At 42.2% G+C, this 27,459-nt stretch overlaps 1 protein-coding gene across 1 annotated transcript in view; it reads right to left on the minus strand.

Annotated features, from left to right (window-relative positions):
- ITGA4 (integrin subunit alpha 4) overlaps positions 1-27,459 on the minus strand; it is a 129,891-nt gene that overhangs the window by 72,775 nt on the left and 29,657 nt on the right. Inside the window, exons 2-3 of the mRNA XM_037044345.1 lie at positions 10,000-11,423; positions 9,533-9,654 (exon numbers count right to left, since the gene is read on the minus strand). Of these exons, the coding sequence (XP_036900240.1) occupies positions 9,533-9,654; positions 10,000-10,196 (319 nt within the window). The 5' untranslated portion in view covers positions 10,197-11,423. The remainder of the gene's footprint in view (positions 1-9,532; positions 9,655-9,999; positions 11,424-27,459) is intronic.

The following is a 27,459-nucleotide window of genomic DNA, read 5'->3' on the forward strand; positions in this document are numbered from 1 at the left end:
AGGTGAGAATATTGAGTCTTAAGGCAATACAGTAAATTGGAAAATGGTAAATGGAAAAAGATTAGAATCAAAAATTTGTCGGAAACAGAAGCTCCGTTGCTTCCCACTACTCTATAGTAGATACATAAAAGAGAACTCTACATTTATTCCAGATGTATGAATTAGCTGAAATCCATAGCCACTTTCTACTTTATCAGAAAATGTGTAAAATATCACAAATCTGCCCACAGGCTGCACAGTCAACTCTCTAGTGTTCAAGAAAAATGTCATCTACTTGGCCCCTTTTGCCTGCCCTTTTTCTCCATTTACACCAGTGCCTAGTGTCTTGGCATTTCCACTGAAGCCAGACCAAAGGGAAAAATCAGACTCATCGTTCTTCTTTCTATAACTTGTTGACAGCTTGAGTGAAACACCCTGTGGGTAGGGGCTCCTGGGACTTTTAGATGTAATGACAAGCTTGGTTTATCTGCCTGTGGTCTGTGCTGTGACTTCCCCGTCACCTCAGACATTTGATTGGGGTGTGCTCAGTCTGGCATTCTAGCTGCTAAGACAACATATGTATTTATCTGATCTTTCAAAACATATGATGTAATTTCAAGTTTCAGAAAAGTAGTGAAAGTCCTCACTTCCACCAATGACTTTTTTTTTAAGTTGAAGTTCTATTCCATCGAAAGTTCTATATGTTTCAAACTCTGCCACTCTTTTTCTTAATTAATCCCCCCCAAAGACTCTTCTTCTAGTCTATGTTATATAAAGTGTCATTCATTCAAGATAGCTTAATTTCGAGAAATAGTAATTACTGGGAGAAAATAATTATGTAATTCATTCCTGTGCCTAAATGAAGAATATTAGAAAACCATGTGGAATTAAAGGTGAAAAAACAAATTTAACTATGACAAGATCTTAAGACCTACCATTGCAGGGTTATGAAGATTCCCGAAAATTTCTGTCTGTTCCTGCAAGACTGTCTGGCAACTAGTAGGTGCTCATTAAAGGCTGAATCCTTCTCTCCACATTATGTTGATTTGCACTACACCAGCAGGGGGCGCTCACAGTACTGAGAGATTTGATCAGCAGCCTTCAATTCTTTAAGCCAAGTGGCCCCTTCTTTTAGTTTTCCTTGTCAAACCCTAATAACCATTAAATCCATTATCTTATGTTTACCATTTTAAACTATTTAAACTAATTTACCTATTCATCTAACAAAACATGGTGATGTTTCTATAAGACAACAGTGATGTTCATGAATTCAACAGTAAAAACAATTTTGAGTAGTAAAGAGTAAAATAGCCGAGTCTCACAGGTGCAATGGGACATGAGTGCGCTAAACTTCCAAACCACAGCGTCCAGCTTGTCTACTGGGAAACAGCTCAAACTATCAAAATAAACCTCAAAATCAGAAACCATTCTCAAAGTATTTTCTTTCTGAGAAAAACAGGTATTGAAATGCCATATTCTTGGGTTTCCTAGCCAAAGTCTGATAATGACAAATAATCATGCTCAATTTATGTGAGACACAGTTCGAATAATCATAGGCCAGGAAGAGCCAGCTACTTTGGTTTCATGTTATTGTATATACTTTCTTAACTTTATCATTTTGTCGTAGTTTCCTGACTGTATTCAGGAGAGGCGCTCAGCCCCGAGGAGCAGTGCCAAGTTTGGCGGTGCCGTTTCCTGCCCCCAGACCTCAGCACTTGAGGACCCCAGGTTGCCGGGCGAGCTAGAGTCTAGGTTCAGGGACTCTCCCAGGGATCTTACGCCCAGATGTTTTCAAAGGGCTGCAGAAAACCTGCACCACTTTTTTACTGACTAGGGCGGGTACGTGTGCCACAGCTGATCTATTTGGTGACCGTGAGTTAAAGAGAGACCATCGTCTTATAATAATTGCTCATATTTATTATGTTTCCTATGTGCCAATCACTCTTCTAATGCATGTGAACATATATATTAACCCATTTAGTTTGCATTCCAGCCCTGTGAGTAGGTATTATTATCATTATCCCAATGTTATATACAGAAAAGCTGAAACAAAGGCAGATTGAGCAACTTGCCCCAAATCATGCCCCTAATTAGTGGAGGAAAAAAGAATTCAAATGGTTGACCCACCCTGTCAACCATTATCTATAGTACCTTGCAATGATCTGCTATTAATACTTTTCCCTGATAAGCAGGAAAAACCCCAAACATTGACACTATTAATAATCCTATACTAATTTTATTTCTATAATAAACCTACTAAAATAATAACATTAATTCCCAACATTAAAGAAATAGAAAATTTTCCACTTCCATTGTTTCCAGTTAATCTGTTGGTCTTAAGGATTCATTTGAAAAACTATCATTAATAGATGAATACAATTTTGAGTGTCTTAGAGAAAACATAAAAATGTAAACAGAAAAAAAACCCTCCAGGGAAACCTGCTCTCACTTAGTGCTAACTAGTCAATATTGAAGTTCCGTGCTTGGTTTTGGAATTCACGGGTTAGGACGGAGGATGCCGGGAAGAGAGCTGGTTTAAAAGGACGTGAGAGAGGTAAGGATCGGTCAGGGAGTGCATGGCGTTGTCCTGTAGTGTCTGAGGATCAGACTGAGACAAGGAATTACAGGTATGAGGGCATCTCTCTGTCCGAGGACTAAAGGATGAGATAAAACGCTTCAGAGACAATGGCTGCAAACAAAATCTAATGAATACTAGAAAACGTTCACAGGAATGCTTCGCAAGAAAACAAAGAATGGCATCAGGGTGAGGCAGACCTACCAGGATCTCAAAACAGAGGGTATACACGGAGTCTTCCACGTAGGCTGCCTTCTTCTTCACTCATTACTTCCCATAAAAGAGATCTGACAACTAAGTCTACTGCTTCCTTTTTCTGAAAAATTCACTGTACATGACAGAATTTCATATGATTAATAGAAAAAGGATTTCCTATTTTAAAAATGTTTGGAGGTCAACTCAGAGCATCAGTACAAACACAGCAGTGCTTTCCTCAAGATCCCTCCTCAGGCTTCCATACTGCCACAGTAGCTGATTCCCCGGCCACTCCTTTGCCTTCTTTTCAGGGTTTTTTCCAGGCTCCTCTTCTCTTCCCCAGTAGTTCTCAATCATGGATGAACATGGGTATCACTGGGGGACCTGTGGAGGATCCTGATGCCCTACTAAGGATTCTGCGCACGATTCCAATGTGCGTTTGGGGGAAACAGGTTCTACACCACAGATCTCCAACACTGGCTGGGTGTCCTACATTTAGCTCAATTCTGACACTACCTATTTAGAGACAGCATCAGATCTACAGGGTAAGGGCCCAGGCCGACAAGACTGCTCCCTCCCCCACTCCCACCCCCATACACTTCAAAGGCCAATTACAAGTCCAGGCTGTCAAGTGATTCTGACCATGGCTATGAGGTTCTAACTACTCGTTCCTTCGACTCGACTAATTTGCTAGATTGGCTCACAGAACTCAGAGAAACATTTTACTTATTACTATACCAGTTTATCACAAAAGGATATAACTTGGGAATAGCCAGATGCAATAGATGCACAGGGCGAGGCACGGGGGAAAGGGCTCAGAGCCTCCATGCCCTCTCTCTCTGAGCATGCGACTCTCTCAGAATCCTCATGTGTTCTCCAACCTGGAAACTCTAAACCCTGTCCTTTTGGGGTTTTATGGAAGTTTCATCAGAAAGGCATGCTTGGTTAAAACTTTGGCAGTTGGCAACTGATTCGACCTCCAGCCTCTTTTTCCATCGTGGAGGTCATGGGGGTGGGACAGACAGAGAAGTCCACAAATCACCTGCTGTGCTCCCCAGTAACCAGCCCCCAACCTTAAGTGGGGTCCAAAAACCACCTCATTGAAATAACCAGACATCTTTGTCTCTTATCCCTCAGGAAATTCTAAGGGTTTTAGGAGCTCTGTGACAGAAAGAGGGTCAAAGACCAAACTGATATTTCTTTTTATAAATCACAATACCACACCTACCTAGACTCATCCCCAGACATGTGGGGAATAAACACTGGCACTGTTAAAGTCATGCAGGGCAGTGCAAACAGCAGCCAAAGCTGAATAGCACTGCTCTAGCCACTTCTCAATAGAAGCAACCCCTGGGACCTACCCTGGGCCCTCCGATCTCTTCAGCAGAGAGATTTCCCAGATTAAACTCATTAACTCCTGGGTCTTCGTTGCCATCTCTGTGTGGATTTCCTTCAGCTCCGAATTGCAGGTGCAGACCTCTCCCGCCCACCTGACCCATACCTGCAACTGATTACTAGATATTTACGTCTGTCTCACAAGACATAGCAACATCACCCATGCAACAGCCCAGGTCAAACCTTCGGTAACATCTTTGAAAACTTCTTCTCTAAATAGTAAAAAATTAAAGCATCATTTCTTTATATTAATAGTTCACACATGGAGGAAATTGGGTTAGATGTCACATGTAAGAATCAACTGTGGAATTTTTTCTAAACCTATCTTTCTTCTGTGTGTGAGTGTATTGTTTCCCTACCAGGACACTAATTTGTGTTTATATTGCGTCCCAGGAGGGAAGAAAATAAAACTTTTTTTTATTTCTCTCTTATCACACCCTGATGAATCTGTCTTTTAAACAACTGGAGAATCTCTGATTTTCTGCATTTTTACTGACACTGTCTTGACCCATTTCCTCCAAGACATTCACTACTCTGCAGCCAGACGTATCTGTCTAAAACACAACTGTTATCCTAATCATGTCACTCCCAGCTTCAATCATCTTGGATCAAGTTCACAATCCTAAGAAGAGTTTAGGAAGTTGTACCAAAATACCTCTTCCACCTACCATCCACTTCACCCTCCCCAGTCCAGCTGCATGCGTGGTTCTTTCAGTTCAAAGACGCCACGCTCTCAAGACCTCGGGGACTTCATGCCCGCTGTTCACTCTGTCTGGCACCTTCCTCACAACCTCTTTCTCTAAGTAACTCCTGATTTTTATTTAGTCCCCCACTTGAACAGCAATTCCCGAAGAAGAAGACATCAGCATTTTATCCTAACTCAATTAGACCTCCTCACCATACCCCCCCTACAGTAACCTAATGGACTGTAAATCCTGGGGCAAGGACCTGGTTTCTTTTCTTTGCCCAGGTTCTGGCCTCTCCTCATCCTTTGACAAATGACTGAACAAATGACCCAGTTGTACAATGGATTACCACACCAGACCCCAGAACTGTTGCCAACGGGAGATTATTTTTAAGTCACTAAGAATATTACTCAAAAATCTGTTAAACTTAAGGCAAAACATAAAATGCACTTAGAAAACCTAACCTCTCAAATGAAGTGGAAACCATTTTTCCAGATGGAGTTTGGAGATGGAAATCAGGGAACTTAATTCTCTTAATATCACAGTTTACTAATAAAGCCCTGATTTCCTGGATAATTCCCATAACAACCTATGTTCAGGGTTGATTTCTCAAAATGACCTGTCTGCATCCACTCAGCTTCACGAGCTACAATGGAAAGAGTAGTGCAAATGACAAAGTTACTGAACACATAGCTGCAGTTTCAACAGTGAGGGGTTTGCCTTGTCATGGCAAGCTATTAATCCCTGCACATCAGGCAGAAGTGAGAGTGAAATAATCATTAGTTTAACTGTGCAATGCTAATTGACTTAACCACTTCAAAACAGGGTGTGTAATATAAACCAGGAGGCTGGCTAAGGTAATGTAATCTTCAGGAAGAAATCTGAAGGGGAATAATGATGACTAACGTGTGACAGACCATTGCTCTTCCCAGTAAGAAAAGAGAGGCACAGGCAGGGATCTTAAGGCCTAGCCCCTGTACAACTCCGGGTCTGGAAAAGAAAAGTGAAAGTCCTATGTGTGCATGCAGAGACGGGGGGGAAAGCACCTGCTAAAAATTCAGTGTCAGTTTGTTCAGGGAAGTTATGTTTCTTTACAGCAGTGCTGTCCAGTAGAAATATAATACGAGCCACATATAAAATATTTCATTTTATTGTGGTAACATTTAAAAAGTAAAAAAAGTTAAGTGAAATTAATTTTAATATGTTTTATTTAACTTAATACATAAAATGTCATTTAAATATCTGATCACTATGAATTTTAAATATTTCAACAATGTAATCAGTATCTAAAAGATGAGATACTGGGTTGTATTTTATTTTTTGGTACTGTCTTTGAAGTCCAGGATGTAGTTTACAGTACAGCACCCCTCACAGTAAACCAGCGTCATTCCACCTGCTCAAGAGCCACAGGTGGCTACTGGCTATTGCAGTGAGCCATGTAACTACCTAACTCTAGATTCTAGTAGCCAAACAGGTGTAGGGGTGTGTGTGTGTGTGTGTGTGTGTGTGACGCTATTAGTGACAACTCCAAAGTAATAAAAGATCTGAAATGTCTTTTGAATAACCCATTAAAGATAGTTTTTAAAGTACAATTTTATTATGTTCTAATTCTTTGCATACTGGTAATCCATGGATGGCCTATGATTAATATAATAGCGGAGTCCTTAGTTGTGATGCCTTATTTTAACAACCATCTGCTATCAAATTTTCTTTGTAAAAAGCCTCAGCAAGGTTGCAGACTGTGAGTGAAAAAGCAAATGGACGTGCGGCAATCACTAGGGCCTCCTCAGACATGACGTCTCCCAGAACGAGGCTGGGCTCAAACCCTCCAGGTGAGAGACTCTCTTGTGTCTGGTTCATAGTGGGAAGTTCCAGTAGGGAGCAGAGACACTTCTCAGGCAGGCAGGGAGGCGGAGGAAGGGTGTCTGCGTGCAGGAGGAAAAGTACCTCTCCTATAATCATCAATGCACTTCACCGAAAGGGTATTTTACCCTCAACATTTAACACCCCGAACACTCTAGAAAAAGACTTGCTGCCCACTTAGGATTATGGCCACAGTAAATATACCACAGTATTCAACAACACTATCTACAAAGGCGAGGGTAGCGTAAGGAGGGTGGGGTATTGAACTCCCTTTACAGGAGTTGTCTATCTGAATCAAGCTTCGGTCTGAAATTCTGCCACCTAAAGACTAGCTGGACAGTATTTCGAATTGCGTAGGAGATGGGCACCGTTTTAAGAGACCTTTGAACTTCATCCCCTTGGTAACAAAGCCATTCCAAATGAACGAAACACCTTCCTGGCATGGCAATCACTGCTCAGTCTTTAGTTATGATAAGACTTTCTGGTTTGGCCAACAAGAAAATGTGTTCATCATGTTTCACTTCAACTGTTACCTTTTCACTCATACAGTTAACTTTTTTATCTTTTCTTTTCAACTTGTATTGAATTTGTTGGGGTGACACTGGCTCATAACATGATATAGGTTTCAGGTACTATAATATAATAGTTCTATAATATATCATCTGTATATCATAGCGTGTGTTTATCAGCCCAAGTCTCCTTCCATCACCATTTATCCCTGCTTTACCCTAAAAGAGGAAAAAGGGAAATACCCCATTTCTTTATAAAAGGAAACAAAGATATGTTGTTTAAAACACTGCATAAAAAATCAGTCAATTCTTTTGCAAATAGTCAAAGCTATTTCTACAGCTATTAGTGTTCCAACCAGTAATTTAACAAAAATCTTGTCCGTTTTGCCTTTTATTTCAGTAAATACCTTTTGTATTGTCATAAATGCCTTTGGCTTGTTATTTCTAAATATTCCTCTTATTCACCAATGACAATGACAATCAGAGTTTCACTTTGTTTTCATTCATCCATCTATCCAATAAATCTTCACTTAATTTGTGTTCATTTCCCATGTGCTCTTTCTCTGAGGATATTTCTATAGTCGATCCCTAAGTGCCCCAAGCCCAAAGCGTATAGGTTTACCTTCAATTTTGACAGGCATTATTATCTGAAATTTCATATACCGCTATGACATCCTTCCAGTTAAAATCCCGATATCAAAATAGATTCAGTGACCTTCCAGACAGGAACTAGGTGCTAGATGGCAGTAGCTATAACGCCATGAGTCAGGAAACTACGACAGGACAACAGGAATGCAATGGTCCCTCCCCGAGGTCTCACCAGGATGCCCTGGCAGATCAAGGTCGCCTGCTCCACTCCCCAACTGTATCCCACGACTCCCTCATGCCATGAAAGTTAGGTTTTGCAGAGTTATTCCAAATGGATAGGTCTATGAACGTAGTACGCCTTCCTAGTCTGCCTTTGGGGATGGAGGAGGCTTCATGGGAAGCACGCTACAGACACCTCCTAGACTTTTTTGGATGTTCTCTGAATTAAAATGAAAAGTTCCATTATGTGCATATTCTATTTGAATTCATTCTCAATGAAGGGAGCCAGCTTCCCAATTCAAGAAAATGCAAAGACTACTATAGAAGAAGGTTAAAGGCAGAGTAATTAGCTTATCTCAAAAGTTCATTGACAACAAACATAAATATGAAAAAGGTACCAATTGTAACCTTTTCTTGCAGATGACTCATTGGCTCAGCAGACAACATATTGGACTGTTCACTTGGTTTTATTTGCACTGAAGATGCATACAAAAAAAGACAGGGCTTGCACTAAGGACCCATGCAGACCTGCCTTGGAGGGGGGTATTCCATCTTTCACTCACTAGCTGAGCAACCTTTAGAAGAAGTACTTGCAGCTCTCTGGGCCACAGAGTTCCCATGTGTTAAGTAGGAACAATGCCACCTATGACCGGGGAGGGGGGGGGGGATCAAACAACATATACAGCAGTGCCTAACAGTGTTTAGAACAAGACAGGTATGAATTAATATCGGTTCCTCTCCCCACTCCACTGCCCGCACCTCCCCCATCCCGCCACAAGCGCCAGGCCCCATGCTGTCTCTCTAAAGCAAATTTGCTTCTGTCTTTGAAACATAAACTTTCTCCCTTCCCCCTGCAGAACATGTTTCCCAGGTCATCACAAATCTAAGAAGAGATATTAAGAAATTCCTTTAAATAGAGGTATCCCCTTAACGTGAGAGTTTTGGAAGAGAAAACTTAATAATTACATGTCATGCCTCATTTTAACTATATTAACAGTGGAGATGCCAAGTGTCCTGTGCTCTTCTTTTACACTTTATATTCTAAGTAAAACCGTATCATTTTCTTTTGTAGAAAGCCCTCGGGCTAAATCACAGGATACGGAATCAATCCCAACTGCTCTTCCTGTCCTGCCCCTCAGCCTTTCTCTTTAACAAGGTCAAAGATGGAAGTAAAATTCTTTAGTCTTGATCACTCTATCCTGTCCTTAATGTGCAGAAACTTTAAAATGTACTCTACACTTGGGGGACGGGGAGAGGAGAAGGTATAAGAAATTTCCCTTTACACAGTTTAGTTAAAGTTTGGTCAGAGTACCGCAAACCGTTGCTGTATCCACAAGGGAGTGAAGTACTGCCAGAAAGAAGGGGAATCACTTTTATGTGAAGATGGTGCGGAGCTGAGTGACAACTCATTCACTTCAAACTGAAAGTAATAGGCAACATGAGTTTTTGCAGGACTTGTGCTACCGTGGAGTCCACAAGTGGGGGATGGGGGTCACTCACTACTGGTCCCAGATCCGACTCACCTAGCTGGAGCTGCTCACAAGTCCGGTTTGGATTCGTTCCGATCCGGCATCTGTAAATCGCCCCCGGACTGACCACTGAAGCGTTGGAGAGCCAGCTGGCGGTGGGAGCCCCCACTATGAGCCTACAGTTGAGAGATGTGCACGTGCGCACAGACTTGAGCTGTGCTGCCCACAGAACTCCTGGTTTCAGCTGACATGCAGCTGGCACCAGGCCCGCTCCCCTCGTCTCCTCCTCCTCCGCCCACCACCCTGCGCACCCAACCGCCCCCCGCCACTAGCTCCAGCGCCTTGTGCCAGACGCACCCCGGGCGCTGCCACCCCAGATCAGCAGACCTCCAGCGAACTAGCTTTCAAAGTGTACCCCTCTGCCTCCTGAGAGGAAAGTTTGAACGGGGCAGGAAACCCCCGAGCCACCGTTCACTCCCTGCTCTGCCAAGCCGAGAGCGTCCGAGTCCCACTCCACTCACCATCGGTTCGGCCCGTGGCTGTGCAACACCACTGAGTAGCCGAAAAGAGTGTTGGCGGTGCCCTGGTAAAGCAGCGCGCTCTCGGTGTCCACATTGTAGGAGCGCCCGGTGGGGACCCCCAGGCACAGCAGCAGCATCACCGCCTCCCGGACGGTGGCCCTTCGGGGGCCCGGCCCTCGCCTCTCTTCCTCAGCCATGCGCTCTCAGAGGGGAACATTCAACACCAAATGGCACAATCCCCGAGTTGTGCGGGATGAGACGCAGGCCAAAGGGAAGAAGGCCCCAAGAGAAAAAGCTCAGCGAGTCCAGTGCCAGTAGGCAGGAGGCAAGGAGGAAGGGAAGAAGGGAGGGACGGACGGAAAGAGGGAGGGGAAGTCAGCCCTCGGGCGGAGCAATCAGAGGCTGCCCGGGAGGTAGCGCACCCGCCCGCAGGACCCCACGCCCGGTTTCTGCCGCAGAGAGGTGCGGATGCTCCCGCGCTCCCGGGCACGGGCGGCTGGGTGGGGTTCCTGGTGCTGAGGCGAGACTAGGTGCCGTCTACCCGCGACCAGCAGCTGCAGGGGGCGCTGGGGGACCTCCACTGCTGATCGCGCGTCCGGCCAGACCTCACAACCTCCTCCGAGAGCGGGAAGACTCCGGGCTCTAGGGACTTTACTAGTGGCAAAGCTGGAAGGCGCACAGGCTACGCCTTCTAACCTTGGCTGGGGCCTGGGTGAGCGGCGGTGTAGCCCCACTGAGAGCGCAGAGGCCCCACCGCTTGCCCTGGTGTAGCCCAAAGGCCAGCCACAAACCTGGGCATCCGACTGTGGCGCGGAACCATCCACATTTTTCGCTGCTAATTAGGCACTGTATCTGACTTGGGGGGTCGTAGAAATAACCAGAGGGCCACAAATTTAAAACAAACAAATGAGCTCTTGAAGGTGCCTGAGCTACTTTGGTCACAAACACATTAGGCAATTCACTTCAAGACTCAGACTCCTCCAAGCTTCTAAGTCCACTTCCTTACTCCCCACGCTTCCTCTTAAGTCCTCCCCTGCCTCGGTGAGGAGGCAGAGGGGCGGCCAGCCTGTCTCCCTACGGGCTGAATGGCACGTGGTTTAAGCTGTTCAACAGCAAGGCTGGGTTAAGAAAGTACTGTGACTTGCTTCACGTTAACGAAGAACGTAGTTCTTACTGCTGCCATTTCCCACGCATCCACCTCGTTACCACCAGATACCCAGTGGAAGGTCAAGAGACAGATACCACAATAACCCTCTGAAGATGCACTCGGGACCCCAGTACAACACATCCAAACTGCGTTAGATTCTCATTCTAATGCAATCCAGATGTGCCTCAGGTTTCTTTCTTGAGCAACCAGAGAAACAGCTGTAGATGATTATCAGGCTGATATCTGTAGGAGGAGCAGGTCCAGTTACTAATTACTGCTGTGTGAAAAAAAATGAAGAAAGAAAAGGGGTTCACCAAGGTGCGTGCACATGTGTGTGTGCACGCACGTGGGTGTGTGTGCACTAAGACCATGCTGAAATAGCACATCTTAAATTGTAATCGTTTATTCAGCATATTCATTGAGCCAGCACATTGCAAGATCTACAGGATATCATGGTGAGCAAGGCGGGATAAGCCTTCAGGAAAATGCATGGTAGAAAGACAAACTTTTACTGACTAGAGAAAGTTCTGAATGTTTAAGGGAGACTAGAGATTGGAAGGTCAAGAAGAGTTCAGTTAGGCTAAGCAGTGTGAGAGCAGGAATGAGGGCAGGCTCTAGCAGGACCAGGTAGAACTGGAAGAGGTGGTTTTGGTGGAGCATTTAGTTGTCCACAGACAGACTGGAATGGTACGAGGCTCACTAGGGAAGCAGGGACACATCAAGAATCACCCAAGCCAGTTTAGAGAATTGTACCTTTCTGCTGGGGCTGACAGAAAGCTCTGGAAAGATTTGTTTTGGTCAGCTGTGTGTTTCAGAAGTGTGAGGAAAAGACCAAATACAGAAAACCTAATTTTGGAGGCTCCTGTAGTAATTAGTAAGTAGTAAGATGATGGTGGTGGCCTGAACTAGGAAATAGCAAAGGAAGAACAGAGGAAATAATATCTTCAAGAGATATGAGAGACAGGACCCAATAGAACTTGGTTCTAGCACTGGTAAACACAAACATGGAACAGAGATGAAGGAGTCAGGGTGATGCCCAAGGCTTGAGTTGCGGATCTGAGTGAGATGATGATAATTCACAAAGAAAAAAATGCACAGAAGGAACAAGGCTATGCATGTGTGTATGCATGGAAATGGACATGCGCGCGGTGCACTGATGAATTAAGTTTTAGACAGAGAATTTGAGATATCTGTAGAATGGCGAGGATATTCTAGCCAAACCCAAGTTGATCATGTTTACTCTCTTATCAACAGACAAAACAAGAGGAATAGCAACCCTCTCCTATTATGTGCAACAAAGTAAAAGGCAGACAATGGTGTTTGTCACATCTATCGTAAAAATAAAATGAAATGGCTTTCTAGAAATGTAGCCAACAGGGCCCATTAAAAACGGCCCGACTTTGTTTCTCCACCCAAAGATCATTTTTTCCTGAGAAGATATGCATGCTGATTCCAACCCAGTTCTGGAACGAGCTCACATGGCCATCATTCTGAACTACGCGATCTCTCTTGTTGTGCAGCCACATTCCCAGCTGACGCCCAGGGAGAAGTCATATCCAAGGCACTTCCACATTCTCCAGACCCTGGCAATGTCAGAGCCACTCAGCCGTACCTGGATTTTTCTCTTTCTTCACCAAAATCTTATGTGCTGAAATCCACTCAACACAGTTATTTTCATTAGCATAATTAACATGAGTAGCAGCCAGTAGAGCAGGATTGTTGTTATAGTTACAGTGATACCACCTTTTCAGAAACAACCACCCTTTGTTACCTCAACACGCTCTGTTAGCCCCGAGTTCCCTTTCTCTAAGGCTTAGAGACTAGTTCGATTTTTCCTAAGTCAGCAGAAACAAAGGGTGTTCAATATTGCTTTGACAAAGACTGTAGATACTGCTTTCTCTCTAATCAGTGTTTTTGTGGGCAAGTGTGAAAAATCAGGTAGGGAAGGGTTACATGGAGGTGTTGGAAAAAGACTTTAAAAACTACTTACTTATGCTGCTCTGGCCCATGAGGCTCACTTGGTTGGAGCGTCGTCCCATAACCAAAAGTTCACTGGTTTGATTCCTGGTTCGGTCACGTGCCTAGGCTGCGGTTTCAGATCCCTGGTCTGGGTGTGTAAGATCCCCGGGCCAGTGCATGGGGAGGGCAACCAGTGGGTGTTTCTCTCTCACACTGTTTCTCTCTCTTCCTTCCTCTATCTCTAAAAACAATGGGAAAAAAAAGTCCTCAGGTGAGAGTAAAAAAAATTTTAAAATACATAAATAAATACTACATATACCTACTTGTAACCTTTAACTGAACTTAAATATTCACTCATTCAATTAATATGTGTCATTTGATTAATACGTATCAAGTTTCTACTGTGTGCCAGCAGCCACTTTAGGGATGCAAATAAGAGTAAAAGACAAAATACAGTGCTCTCCATCTCCATACAAGTCCGCCCCAGTAGAGAGGATTCCAATATGGGCTCACCCAACTTCTCAGTTATCATCGAGAGTGAACATTTTTCCTACGTGAAAGTCTTTTTGTAGTAGTATTTTTGAGCACCCCCTTTCTGTCTAGGCATTCTGTGTCTCTCTGCTGGCTTCCTTTCCTCCACCATAGTGTAGAAAAGCCCCAGGGCTCAATTCTGGGCCCTATTTTCCTCTCTTTCCACCTCTCTCTTTAGGAGCTCTAACCCTTTTCTTATGTCTTTAAATACTAGCTAAATAATACCATTAAATACCAGGTGAGTCCCCAGTTCACGTCTCTACCTGGACCTCTCTTTGAGCTCCAGGCTCAGAAGAGCTCCATTTGTTCATCTCCTTCTGCCTGGCCACAACCCTCTTCCAACTGCAGGGATCTCGGCTGGGCTACTCAATAGTCCACTGCCTGGTCTTCCTATTTGGTCTTTCTCCACAACATCAATTTTCTCCATAGATGCTAAAGTGGACTTACACAATTCTAAATCAAATCACACATGACACTCTCTTGCTTTAAATCCTATGAATAGTTTCCCATTGCTCTTCCAGTACAAACCACACTTTACACATTCCACATGGGCTCTGGGATCTGGTCTCTAAACTACTTTGCCAGCTATCCATTGGCCATGTCTTCCAGGACCTCTTCCCTTGAGACACATTAACCTTTCTTTTTTTTTTCTTTTTAAGATTTTATTTATTTATTTATTTTTAGAGAAGGAGAAAGAGGAGGAGAGAACTATCAGTGTGGTTGCTTCTCACTCGCCCCATGCTGAGGAACTGGCATGCAACCCAGGCACATGCCCTGGCTGGGAATCAAACTGGTGACCCTCTGCTTCGCAGCCCACACTCAATCCACTGAGCTACACCAGCCAGGACCACACCAACCTTTCTTAATGTCCTTAAGTGCACTGAGGTTTGTCCACCTTCAGCATCTTTGCTTGTATATTTCCATCTGCCTGAATGCACAACCTGTGCCCATTAACTGACCCACACCAGCCAGGGCTCAATGTCCTCTCTTGAGGAATCCAAACTAAGATTCCTCAAGATAGGATCCAATCATGAGAGAGATTTTTTTTCACAGTAACAGAGCTCCCAAAAAGAAACAAGAAACTCCGATTCTTTCATTCTGATATACAGATGAATATGTTATTAGCCCAAACTTCCTGCTGCTGGTTTGAATGTGAATATCAATGACAAGTTTGCGTTACAAGAAACATGAAACAAGGCCTTCCGAATTACAAGAGCTCTTAAACCTGCTGAGAAACTATGAAAACACACCTCAGAATCCCCAACTTCTAAAAGCCCAGGAGGCTGGGGCATTTATCTTAAGACTTATCCTCTATTGGTGGCGGGTCAACCTTACCACACTTACAGGTGACCCGTGTTTGCAGACAAGCACACTCCCAGGCATCAGAGTCCTCAGGCAGAGAAGAGAGGCAAAGGCACTTGAGCTGGGAAGCTGCTAACATGCCGAAACTGCCTCCCCACCAGCAAGGGGAGGTCAGATAATAGAAGGGGCCACGCACTGACAGCAGCTGTCACAACTGCCAATCAAACCCTCTTCTGGTTTGTTAGTGGTGCTTGAACTTGCATTTTGTAATTGACTTTATTGGGGTGACATTTGTTAATAAAATTATACAGGTTTCAAGCATATGATTCTATACTACATCATCTGTATATTGCATCGTGCATTCACTGCCACAAGTCAAGTCTCCTTTTGTCAATATTTATTCCCCCTCTACCCTCTTCTACTTCCCCACTCCCCTTCCCTATAGCAATCACCATACTGTTGTCTGTGTCACTAAAGCCGTTTTTATTTTCCTTAATCCCTTCACCTTTTTCACCCAGCCCCTAACCCCATCCCCAAGGACAGCTGTCAGTCTATTCTCTGTCTCTATGAGTGTGTTTCTATTTTGTATGTTAGTTTATTTTGTTCACTAGGTTCCACATATAAGTGAAATCATATGGTATTTGTCTGTGTTCATTACAGCACTATTTACAATAGCTAAGATTTGGAAGCAGCCCAAGTGTCCACCAGTAGATGAGTGGATAAAAATGCAGTGAGGGCCTTGGCTGGTGTGGCTCAGTGGGTTGAGCACAGGCTTTGAACCAAGGGGTCGTCTGTTCAATTCCCAGTCAGAGCACATGCCGGGGTGCAGGCCAGGTCCCCAGTGGGGGCCATGTGAGAGGTAACCACATGTTCATGTTTCTCTCCCTGTCTTTCTCCCTCCCTTCCTTCTCTCTAAAAAATAAATAAATAGATAAATAAATAGATAAATAAAATCTTTAATAAAGGCTGTGAGACATTTACATAATGGAATACTACTCAGCCATAAAAAAGAAGAAAATATNTGCAGTGAGGGCCTTGGCTGATGTAGCTCAGTGGGTTGAGCACAGGCTTTGAACCAAGGGGTCATCTGTTCAATTCCCAGTCAGAGCACATGCCGGGGTGCGGGCCAGGTCCCCAGTGGGGGCCATGTGAGAGGTAACCACATGTTCATGTTTCTCTCCCTGTCTTTCTCCCTCCCTTCCTTCTCTCTAAAAAATAAATAAATAGATAAATAAATAGATAAATAAAATCTTTAATAAAGGCTGTGAGACATTTACATAATGGAATACTACTCAGCCATAAAAAAGAAGAAAATATTGCCTTTTGCAACAGCGTGGATGGACCTGGAGAATGTTATGGTACATGAAATAAGCCAGTCAGAGAAAATCAAGCTTGGTTTTTAATCTCTTAGTTTTCTGCTCTGTAGTGTGGCTCAGTTGCTTGGGTATCATCCCACAAAGAGGACAGATCAAGGCACGTGCATGGGTTGTGGGTTCAGTCCCCATTTGGGGCATATATGAGAGACAATCAATAGATGTTTCTCTCTTTTGACTTCTCCCTCCCTTTCTCTCCCTCTAAAATAAGTAAAATATATTTTTAAAAAATCATTATAATCTCTTAGTTTTCTCTAGTTGAATAGGGAAAATGAGTGAATGTAGATAAAGTACTTAATACAGTGCTTACCTCATAATGAGGACTGAATACATTGTAGCCCTTTCTCCTTCATCCCTCTTTTCTTATCGTCACCATCACTAACCATATTATTTGCACAGAAACAAACTACCTACAGAAATAAACTGTACCGAAATCCGAGTGCAGGGCCAATGACCCACATATGGAAGGTTGTCTAAGTTAATAAGAGACATTTCCTATATGTATTTGTTTATATGTATTTATTCACTCATCAACAAACATTGATCAAACACCTATTATGTATAACTCAGAGAGGCTGTGCATAACATGTAAGTACACTGGGGATCCTTATCCTTTGTACTTGTGTATTCCAATACAGCAACCAGGCGATAAATAATGCTCCATAAATGTTTCCTGCTTTTAGTCTGGTCACTTTTTCAGTACACGGACATTTACAGGCAGTTGGTCTTTCTAGAGCACAACTAGGAATATGTAATCTCCCCTCTCAGAGACTCTTAATGCCTCCACCCCCAACTCAACCCAGTTAGAATGTCTTGCCTGAGGTTTAATATGCGCCACATCTGGCCTCAAACTAACCTTCTTTCTTCCCACCCCAAACATAGCCTATTTTTCCTTTCCTCTGGAAATGTTCCCTTCAGTTTGGGAAATTAACAGATCAATAAAGAACTATTTAAGCCAGCAGGTATGAAATGCCATACAAAAGAGTGCATAGCAGCTCTGGCTGGTGTAGCTCAGTGGATTGAGCGCGGGTCTGTGAACCAGATGACCACGGTTCGATTCCCAGTCAGGGCACATGCCTGGGTTGCAGACCAGTTCCCTGCAGGCCAACTCCTAGCAGGGGATGCACGAAAGGCAACCATACATTGATGTTTCTCTCCCTCTCTCCTTCCCCTCTAAAGATAAATAAATTAATTAATTTTAAAAAATCTTTAAAAAAAAAAAGAAGCGGAGAGAGGAAGATCGAGGAAAAAAAAAAGAGTGCAAAGCAGAGAAATGCAATAGAAAGGTTTCTTCTGGCTGAGGTGCTCACGACAATTTTTCTGAAGTAGAAGGGCAATTTTTAGAAATTTCACTCTTTGCCAGTCTTTCCACAACTCCTGAAACTGCGAATACTTCATAACTTAAACCAAGTCCATTTCATGCTTCAGTTCAGAAGAAGAAACAGTTGCTCTTCTAGTTACAGCACATGCAGGACCTGGTGTAAAACAATTCTCCCCTCATAGTTATTATGTGACGTTTATCTCCTAAGTAATCTGATCTGCAAGATTGGATTTGCGCACTGGAATGATTTAACAACTGGTTCATGCAAAATCTCAAAGGTTTACAAGACCCACAGATAGTCTACAGGATCTCTCTCTTTCATCATCAGAGTTCAGAGCCCATGTAAAAATGCTACACAACAGTGTCTTATCTGAAACCTGTCTTGCAAAACAGTTCCTACTCATTCTCAAAAGGGACAGGGCAAATAAACAGTGTGCAATTAGATAATTGAGGGTGAAGTTATATCACACAACAACCATTTATGTATGTATGTCCCAAGCACTTTGCAGACACAAAAGGAGTTAAAATAGGTTCTTATTCTTGAATAGCTAGCTATTGACTAGCAGACAATGCAAACTTGAAACCAGAAAACAATTTTAAAGCAACTTACAAAAAATGTTGTAAATAGAGCACAAATTATATAATGTAATAACGACGTTTTCAGAGTAGCAACATATTTTGTGGGGAGACTAAAGGAAATGAATTTAGTTTAATCTTAGGTTTATCTCTTCTCTTCTTTTCTGTTCTCTTGCCTTCCCTTCTCTTTTCTTTTCCCAAAGCAGGCCAGACTGGAAGAACACAGAAGCTAGTTTTTGCAGACCAGATAAAAGAGATAAGAAAACATCAGAGACTAACATGTCATCAGTAAATAGGAGGAATGTAAACACAAAAAGAGGCTACACCACTTTGCAAGGACAATAGTGGGAAATATGAGAAATAATTTAATGCACCAAAGTTTCCTACATTGTTTAAAATCCTGCAGGAACGTTGGGAAAATGATTCTAATTTGGTTTAGTGAACTATAATAAATAATACTACAAATATAAAAATAATTTCAGCCCTATCTCACACCAGTGCATTGGAAGACTAGGGGAGAGCTTAGATATTCTATTCTAAATATCAGCTTTGTTTATAACAGAAGTGCTGTACATTGACCCAGAAAAATTTCCTCTGATTACAGAAATTGGAAAAACTACTTTAGTTTTATAACCACACGTTGTTCATAAAAAACTCATTAGAATCATGGTGCATCCACTCAAAAGTGAATCCATTTCAGACTTGGTTTTTAATTAATGTCTAAAGGAAGGTAATATGAATTCAATATGATAATAATATAAATATTTTGTGTGTGTGAATTATAGAGATAGATCTTACTCTTTTCATGCTTCACCTAAAAATCAACAGTTTCTCAAAAACCAGTTTTAGAAGCCATACAGTTATTTGGGAGACATGAAGTGTGAGAATGGAAATACCCTCATGTTTTTCCAGCTTCCTGTTAATAGCATGAAAGAGTTGATTAGATCATCACTAACGTGATTGCCATCACGCAATGCTACCGGCACCACACAGAGCGGGAGAGCTCTGCTCTCACAGAGCCTGCCTAGCAGTCGGGGAGCACGCAGACAGGCAGGTCATTTCAGCCGATGACTCTATTCAAGAGGCAAGATGAGGCAACCACAAGGAGAAATATATAAATCTTGAATAAATGTCCACAACTATATGACTGTATGTCAATACACATAGCCATCAGGTATCATACTTCAGCTTAGTTAACTTTTCTTTCCAGAAATGTTGGATAGCACACTTTTCTAGCTCTTACACTAGGATATAATAAGAATTACATATTTTGGTCTTATCCCCAGCTCACAGTCACAGTTTCTTAAAAGACTGTAAATTCTTAATGGTAAAGGTGAAAGGAGCATCTTTTGTTATAATATTTAGTTTTTGTTTCCTGTTCCTAAATAGCTTTGCCTCTAAGAATGGGGGAGGTGTGCAGGTGGTTGCCACAGAACCGACCACGTAACTAGAAGGTCCAAAGTGGCAACCTCATCTGCAGTCTTCAAGGAGACTGTGGGCCCGAGACTGGGTTCAGCCACCAATGCCCCATGTTCTGACCAAATGCACCTATATAATGGAACCTCCATAAACAGTCCACACGGTGGGTTGTGGAAAGTTTCCGGGTTCATAAACACTTTGAGGTACTGGGAGGGTGGTGTGCCCCCGCACAGAGGGCACAGAAGCTCTGTAGCTCCCTGCTCTCATTCCTTGCCCTATATTTCTCCTTCATCTAGTTATTCCTGAATTTTATCCTTTATGATACTCTGGTAAACATAAGCAGTGTTTCCCTGAGTTCAGTGAGCCATTCTAGCACATTATTGAACCTCAGGAGGGGGTCATGGAACTCCCCAATTTTTAATTGGTTGGTCACAGTACAGAAGTCCCGGACTCGTGACTGGCATTGTTTCTGGGACTGGTCCCTTAACCTATGAGATCTGTCAACTTTGGGTAGTTAGTATTAGAATCGAATTAAGTCATAGGACACCTAGTTGGTGCTCGCAGGAAATCGGAGAATGACTTGGTGTGAAAAACCCACACATTTGGTGTCAGAGGTGATTCATGAAGAGAAAAGAAACTTTTTTGTGTGTTTACTAGTTGTTTTACAGTTACCTTCTTGAAGACTTATTTCCCTTCATATTCTTATATTTGTGGTCTTCGGGTAAATGACCAAAAAATAAATTGCACTTGTATGGATCCTTTCAATTTACAAAGTACATTTTCTAAGATGTACTAAGATAGATGTGAAATAATTATTAGTGAAGCTTGAGAGCCCAGGGACACTGTATGGTGCAAAAAGAAATGATATAAAACATATCATCGGAGCCAAGATGACATTTTAAAACTAAAAGCAAACAAACCTGGGGACAAGATTTCCATCATAGGCTTAATCTGGAAAGTTATTCTCCTCATCAGTAAGTGAGCAAGTAATGTCATTACTCTAAAACTCAGAGACAACATGTCCAAGACCCCTAGACAGGTCACAGATCTCAGGGACAGATCACAGATCTCAGACAGGTCACAGATCTCAGGGACAGATCACAGATCACAGACAGGTCACAGATCTCAGGGACAGGGAGTGCTTCCCCAGAGCCATAGAGACCTGAGGAAGAGGGGGTTCACAGCAGCGCTGCAGAACGCTAGAACCTTTTTAAATGAAGACTCAGCTTTGAGTATTTGCTTTGGAAAAACTGAGAACCTTCTGTATGTAGAATTAACTGTCTTAATAAAAGAAAGTGCCACTCCAGGTCCTGTTATTGTAACACAAGTACAAACTAGGGCACAAGTGTAAAGAATGTAGAGAACCAGGTCAAGTGAACAGATAGGAAACAGCATTGACTATACTAGCAACATTTTTTTTACCACAAATGAATACAGATTATTAGTGATTCTTTCCAGAGGAGAGATTGAAATTAATACCAGAAGTCTACAACGTAGTTGATTTTTTTAAAGTTAATAGTTATAAATTACAGGTAGTTCACATTCTCCTGTGAGTTTAGTCAATTCTAATTGATGCTTTTATTACTGGGATAAAATATATATAACAAGATACCAATTTTAATGATATATACAGTTCTGGTCTGGAAGCATCCCAGCTAAGAATTGCAGTCAATTCTCTGCTACCTGGAATACTTACAGTTAGCTAAGAGGTAATCCTGCCTTATTAAGGATTATTCCTGGCTGCTTAAGTAAACTGTATAGGCTTACCACACTGTAGGTTTGCATACACTAACTGTATTGATCTTTAAAAGAAAATATTGTGTTCGGTTAGCGGGTTCCTTTCATTCTAGAAATGAGACAATGTCTTCCAAAGGGTTAAGCGGTTTGTTCAAGGTGAACGACTACATTCCCAACCCTCTAACATTCCCTTACCAGGAGATAGAATAAATCTGATCTGACCTGCTTTAAAGGGCAACCATCAGCGCATGCCATGGCTTGGGCCTCTGGAAACAGAACTGGACAAAAAGAGAAAGACCAGCCTCAAGTTTGAGTTAGGGAAACCAAGATTAATCCATTCCACCAAGGTTCAGGGAACTGGTGGAAGCCCGCAAAGTGGGCGTGGTCTGCAGGATCCTGAACAACTGCTGTAAGCAGAGCCAAAGCCACCTGTATGGTTTGTCTAGACTGACTTTGGAATCTTAAAGGTGTGAAGGATGCCTGGGGAGGATGTTACAGTGTCAATAAGTGACTGAGATGAGATACAAGGAGGGGGGTGATATTCAAATGTTCTATTTTTTTACTATTTCTATCCGATACACCCCAGGGCCTATGCTGTCTGTGTATAGAGAATAGAAGCTCAGTATCTGAAGACATCAGAAAAAGAGTCTGCTCTGAGAATCCATCTGTCATTCTTCTAAGAAAGCTCATCTGTAAATGTTGACAGTACCCATTTGTTTTAATTTCTAGCTTAGTTGATTGCAGATTCACAATGTTTTCCTTATAAAGGAAGGAAGCCTTTGGAATGTAAACCCTGAATCACTCTTTCTAGCGAGTCGGTTCTGAGAAAGTACTCTGCCTAGCCTACTGCTTGTCACATCGGAAACGAGGCTAAAGGAACGAAATGAAACAGAATGGCTTTCTAGACCCACCTAAGTCGGCTCTTAATCATGAGACTTCATTAAAAATCATTCCCGGACCACCTGACCTACCTACATTCAGGTAGAAATGTAAAAATAAATCTATTTCAACCCTCATTTAGAATAATTTTCAGGTTATCTACACTTGAGACATAATTCCCCTTCTATATTTCAGCCAATAATTAGAGTGAGTTATACTAACATTTACTTGAACTCCAATAAGTTAATAGAATAAAGATTGCACTCCAAGGCTTCAGCAAGCTCGAATGATTCTTTGGGGGCAGCAGACGGGCTAGAGCCGAGCCTGGGACCCTGCTGTGGGTAAGGCAGGGGCGGGGCGGGAACCACCCAAGTCTCATCTCACTGCCCATTTACTACTATTACCTCCACAAGCATCGCATTGAAAAAGTTACTACATGGCTTTGGGCTGTTAGGTGACTTTGGAAGTGTTCATAAATCTTTATGAAATTCAATTCAGTTTCCAACTATAACAGTTTAGGGAATGGGCAAAAACACTTTCATAGCTCCATTGAAAAAAATTTTCATCGAGTCCAATGAAATTTTAGTGGCTTGACTGAAATGAATCTCTGTTTGGGGACCTATGTCCGTGTTGACTGAAATTACTGTCGATGGACATTTAAGTGACTTTGGCTGTTTATAAAATTAACAACTGCAGAGCAGAACGGGGGACGGGCAGGATTAAACCTCTTCCACAGCCCTCCCGCACTGTCAGTAGCACCAGGCTATTTTTTAAAAGCCGTGAGAACTGTCTTTAAAAAACAACAGCCCTGATTTCATAACTGCCCTCAATAACTGCAGTTAATAATAATCTTTCACAGATAGGGCTTCCAACTGGCTTTTTGATTCCCATTTAGGTAAATTCCTTGCTTTTCACCAGAGAGAACTTAGCTAAAAAGAAAGGTGGACACAGGCTGTGGATGTTGTTTGAAGTGAGATGATGGTCTGACTCCTAAACATCAAAAGGTGCCTTGTATGGGAATGAAGGTGAGGAAACATTTGTGAGGCTAAGCCTTCTTGCTCTTTCATGCTCCTCTGTCTGCAGAACTCAGATGTCTGTTAACAGATAAAATCTGCCCCTCTGCTCAAGGAGCTCCCCCCACCCCCTCGTCTGAGCCCATGTCCTCAGGAGACTTGCTTCCTCTCAGATCTCATCACCAGAATGACTCTGATGTCATTCTTTTAGGCCCTGCTGTGAATGCTGTCTGCTCTACGAGAGGCATTTCATTTAAAACCTGGCTTTGTTATGGTGAATTTAGGCATCAGCAAGTAAATGACAGACAAGCGCCCAGTTTCGAATTCACTCCACATCTATACAGCCATCCTTTCTCTCAGTGAATACTGACTGACCCCTAGCCTATGCCAGGCATTGTGCTGGGTGCTACACAGGCAAACATGAAAGAGACAGGATCCACACTTGAGAAAATCATTATATATAGAACACAATATATAATAATATATAGAAAACAAAGTTCTGCACTTCTTTAAAAATGCAATATTCCACGTGAACAAAGAAAGGAGCAGCCAGTTCTGAGAGTCAGGAAGTTTTATCTGAGAGGAGGATGTCTAAGCTGAATCTTTCAGCACAGGTAGGTGCTTACCGGCAGATTGGTGGAAGAATAGGATGGTACGAGACTGCAAGGTGCATTTAGGGAACTTTGGGGATTTGGCATCCGTCAAGGAGTGGTAGAAAGAGACACAGAGGACATAGGCAGGGTTTAGATCTCAGAAATCTCATATGCTTTCCTAAGGAGTATGAACTTTTATTACATTCAGAAAAAAATATTTTATGCAGTAGAGTAACATGCCTCGAGAGTTCAGATAAGAAATGAGAAGCAGATAGTCTAGTTAAATGAATGGTGTATTAGTATCATAGAGAGATGCCAAGAGCTCAAATCAATGCATCTGAAAGGGCTAAAGGAAGGAAGGGGGTGAGGGCATGGGAAGACTTGAGCATGAAATCCACTTCTTGGGTGATTGCGTATTGCCATTCATTGCGATAAAGTGTCAAGGAGGGAAGCAGATTGCAATGGGAAGGTATTGAAGGGAGGGTTGACTGCTGAGTTTGAATTTTCTGAGACACACCCAAGAGATTGTGTTCCAGAGACAATTATATAGACAATTTTAGAGCTCAAAAGAAACACCTGAGCTAAAAATATTATTTTGGTAGCACATTAACATACAGGTGGGCATGCTGAAAAAGAATAAAATAGAGCCGTTGAGAGAATCTTCAAGGATCCCAAAGTTTGGGTCAGGCAAAAGAAAAGCAACTCACATGAGCTTTACGCAGAAATCACCAGGGATGTAAGGGGACCAGGGTGATGTCATGAGTCAGGTGACCAAGAGCAGAGAATGTTAAGAAAGTGGCTTATCTGTGAAATGGGACTGACAGGCCAAGTAATAGGGGGATTGGCAACCGGGGGGCTCTTCAGAGACATACGGTTTATAAGACTGTTTTTGTACACTTTACGGTATCTAGGGAAGGCTGGGTAAGAAAGACAGGCCTTGAGAGTACCTTGGGGCTGCAGGTCTATCCCATGTGAGAGGAAGGCCTGAGTGAGGGTGCCATAAAATCATCACATGCTCATACTCAGGACCAGCATCAAGGCCAAAACTCAGTGCTGAGAAAGGAAGGCTGCTTCCTCTGAATGTTGCTTTTTCCATATAGCTGATTTCCTCCTTTCCCTACCTACCTTTTCTGTCTGCCTATGTGTCATCTTCTTTCTCCCATGTTACTACCAGATACCGAGCGTTCCACTCTATCAGCATTGGTCCTAATGTTTAGTTCCCTCTTTCACCCTCTGAGGATGGCAACTAAGGATAATCCCCATCCCAAATTCCAGTTCCCTAAGTCTCCTCACGTTTACGAGTTGGTTTGTTGAACGAGGTCATGGGCCTAGGAATCTTAAGTGCTTATAAACCTCACACGGAGAACACAGCTTTAATATGGGGGGTTGGAAAAGGGCCGTGGGGAGCAAGATCTACAGGGGAAGCTGAGTCTTGGGCTCCTCAGGGGAAGAATGAAGACGTCCAGGGACATGGTTGTCCCTCAACTTAACCCACCAAACCCTACTGTTAAATGCCAAATCTCCCCAGTACGATTGCCCTGTGGCATGTTGCTGGCCTGAGCGGTCAACATGTGATGGTGTTGTTGCACTGTATACTGATGTAGAGAAAATCTGGCTCTGAGAAGATCACAGGTTCTTGAAATTTTAAGTGAGTTCATGCCAACCAGGTAGTCTGGTGATGTATTGGAGAGTGGGCTGAGATTTGAATGAACAGGGGAATCTTAAACTTGGTTCAGAAATCTAGGATGTGATCACTTCAAAGAAGCCCAATACTTCCAATAAAGTAGAGGTCTTGTTCTGGGGAAGTCAGTGGCAAAAGACTTGGCTGTTTGCCTTTTTGCTAATTGGCGAACCTGGAGCAGGCAGCATAGCATACTTGCGCATTTTCTTGTGCTTCCAAGGGTGCAACCTCTCTCTCATACACATACAAACTCACACCACCCACAATGCTTTGCAAACTTGTGCCCTGCTAAAATGGGCATAAATAGATAAAAAGTGAAATTCTTTATTATTCAGCATTTGCAAGTCAGATAGATCTGCACAAAATATGTATATGTATATAAACTCTAAAAAGTATTTTGCTCTACTGCAGAGAATACATTTTTAAATTGTATTTTGTTTATTGACTTTTAGAGAGGGAAAGAGAGGAAGAGAGAGAAGGAGAGAAACATAAATGTGTGGTTGCCTCCCTCATGCCCCCTACTTGGGACCTGGCCTGCAACCCAGGCATGTGCCCTAGACTGGGAATAGCACTCAATCCACTGAGCCACACTAGCCAGGGCAGAGAACACATTTTAAGTGGGTGCACAGTGAAGGGGGTAAACTGTAATCCCAGTGCCAGGTTCTTTCTAAAGCCTGACCACCCCAGCTGGTTGGCAGAACAATCTTCAGTGATAGTAAAACACCTGGAGAATATATTCTAAGGCAGTGCTTCTCAAACTTTAATACACATATGAATCACTTGGAAATCTTGTTAAAATGCAAATTATGCTTTAGTAGGTTTGGGGTGGGCCTCAGATTTTGCATTTCCAACAGGTTCTCAGGTAATGCCAAAGCTGCTAGGCCATGGATCATACTTTGAGTAGTAAAGTTTTAATAGAATATTCTTGATTGCATTTCATTACAGTTATACCAGTAAAGTATCAAGCCTACTGTTAGAATTGCCAGCAGAGAAAATCTGAACTGATTAGCTAAGTGTAAATCACCCCTTTTGGCCAACATCTTGTGGTTGAGAAATTAAATCAGACTATGTAATGAAAATATATTTTGACATTTAGTTATAAGCCATATTAATCCTTTTTATGACGAGATAAAATTTTGCGGCATGCTATCTTTTACTAATAGTCAATGAATTATAGTTTGAAATCCTATCTCTATAACTGTAAATTGTTATAACTAAAATTTCTAGTGTAGTTCAAATTTGTTATTTAATTAAATGTTTTCCAAATAGTAAGAGAATAAAATATTTGTAAAAAAGACTGTTCACTATTTCCTTTCTTCCTTCCTTCATTTGAGGAGGGTAGCAGTTTCCATAATAGCTCAAATTCAAAATTAGTCTAATAAGGGGGAAAAATTCAGGCAGTACATTTCTATCTGTATCTTTATTGAAACTTTTATTTAAATGAGCCTGCTAATTCTTGTGAAGGAATAAGATTACTGAAAATGCAAATCTTAACAATAAAACATCTCCATTGGTAGATTTTTTCAAGTAGTTGATCTGTTTTTCTGTCAGAAGACTTCAACACTTAAATCTTTAGATGTTAGCAGCCTTCTTGGTGCACATCAATGAATGGTGCACCAAGATTTTTAAGAATATTATTTGATTCTACAAAATTCACAACTTTGTCTGAAATTACCATAATGGTGTTCTGAAGAAGACTAATTTTGTGATCCAGATTATTATTCTTCAAATGGGACATTTAGGGTTACATAAGTTTAGGAAAATCTGGGTTCTTTAGCTTTCTCTTGGACAACCTTAAAGCACATTAAATAGTTTTAAAATCCTGAGAATAAACCAATTACCCTCTATCATAATGTTTCTCAAATATATTTGTTGACAGAGTACACTTTGGGAAATGCTTCATTTTCTTTTCCCATATCGATCAAGTTT

The sequence above is a fragment of the Sturnira hondurensis genome, unplaced genomic scaffold, assembly GCF_014824575.4.
Source record: "Sturnira hondurensis isolate 20B ecotype Veracruz unplaced genomic scaffold, ASM1482457v3 Scaffold0004136, whole genome shotgun sequence".
Taxonomy (NCBI): Eukaryota; Metazoa; Chordata; class Mammalia; order Chiroptera; family Phyllostomidae; genus Sturnira; species Sturnira hondurensis.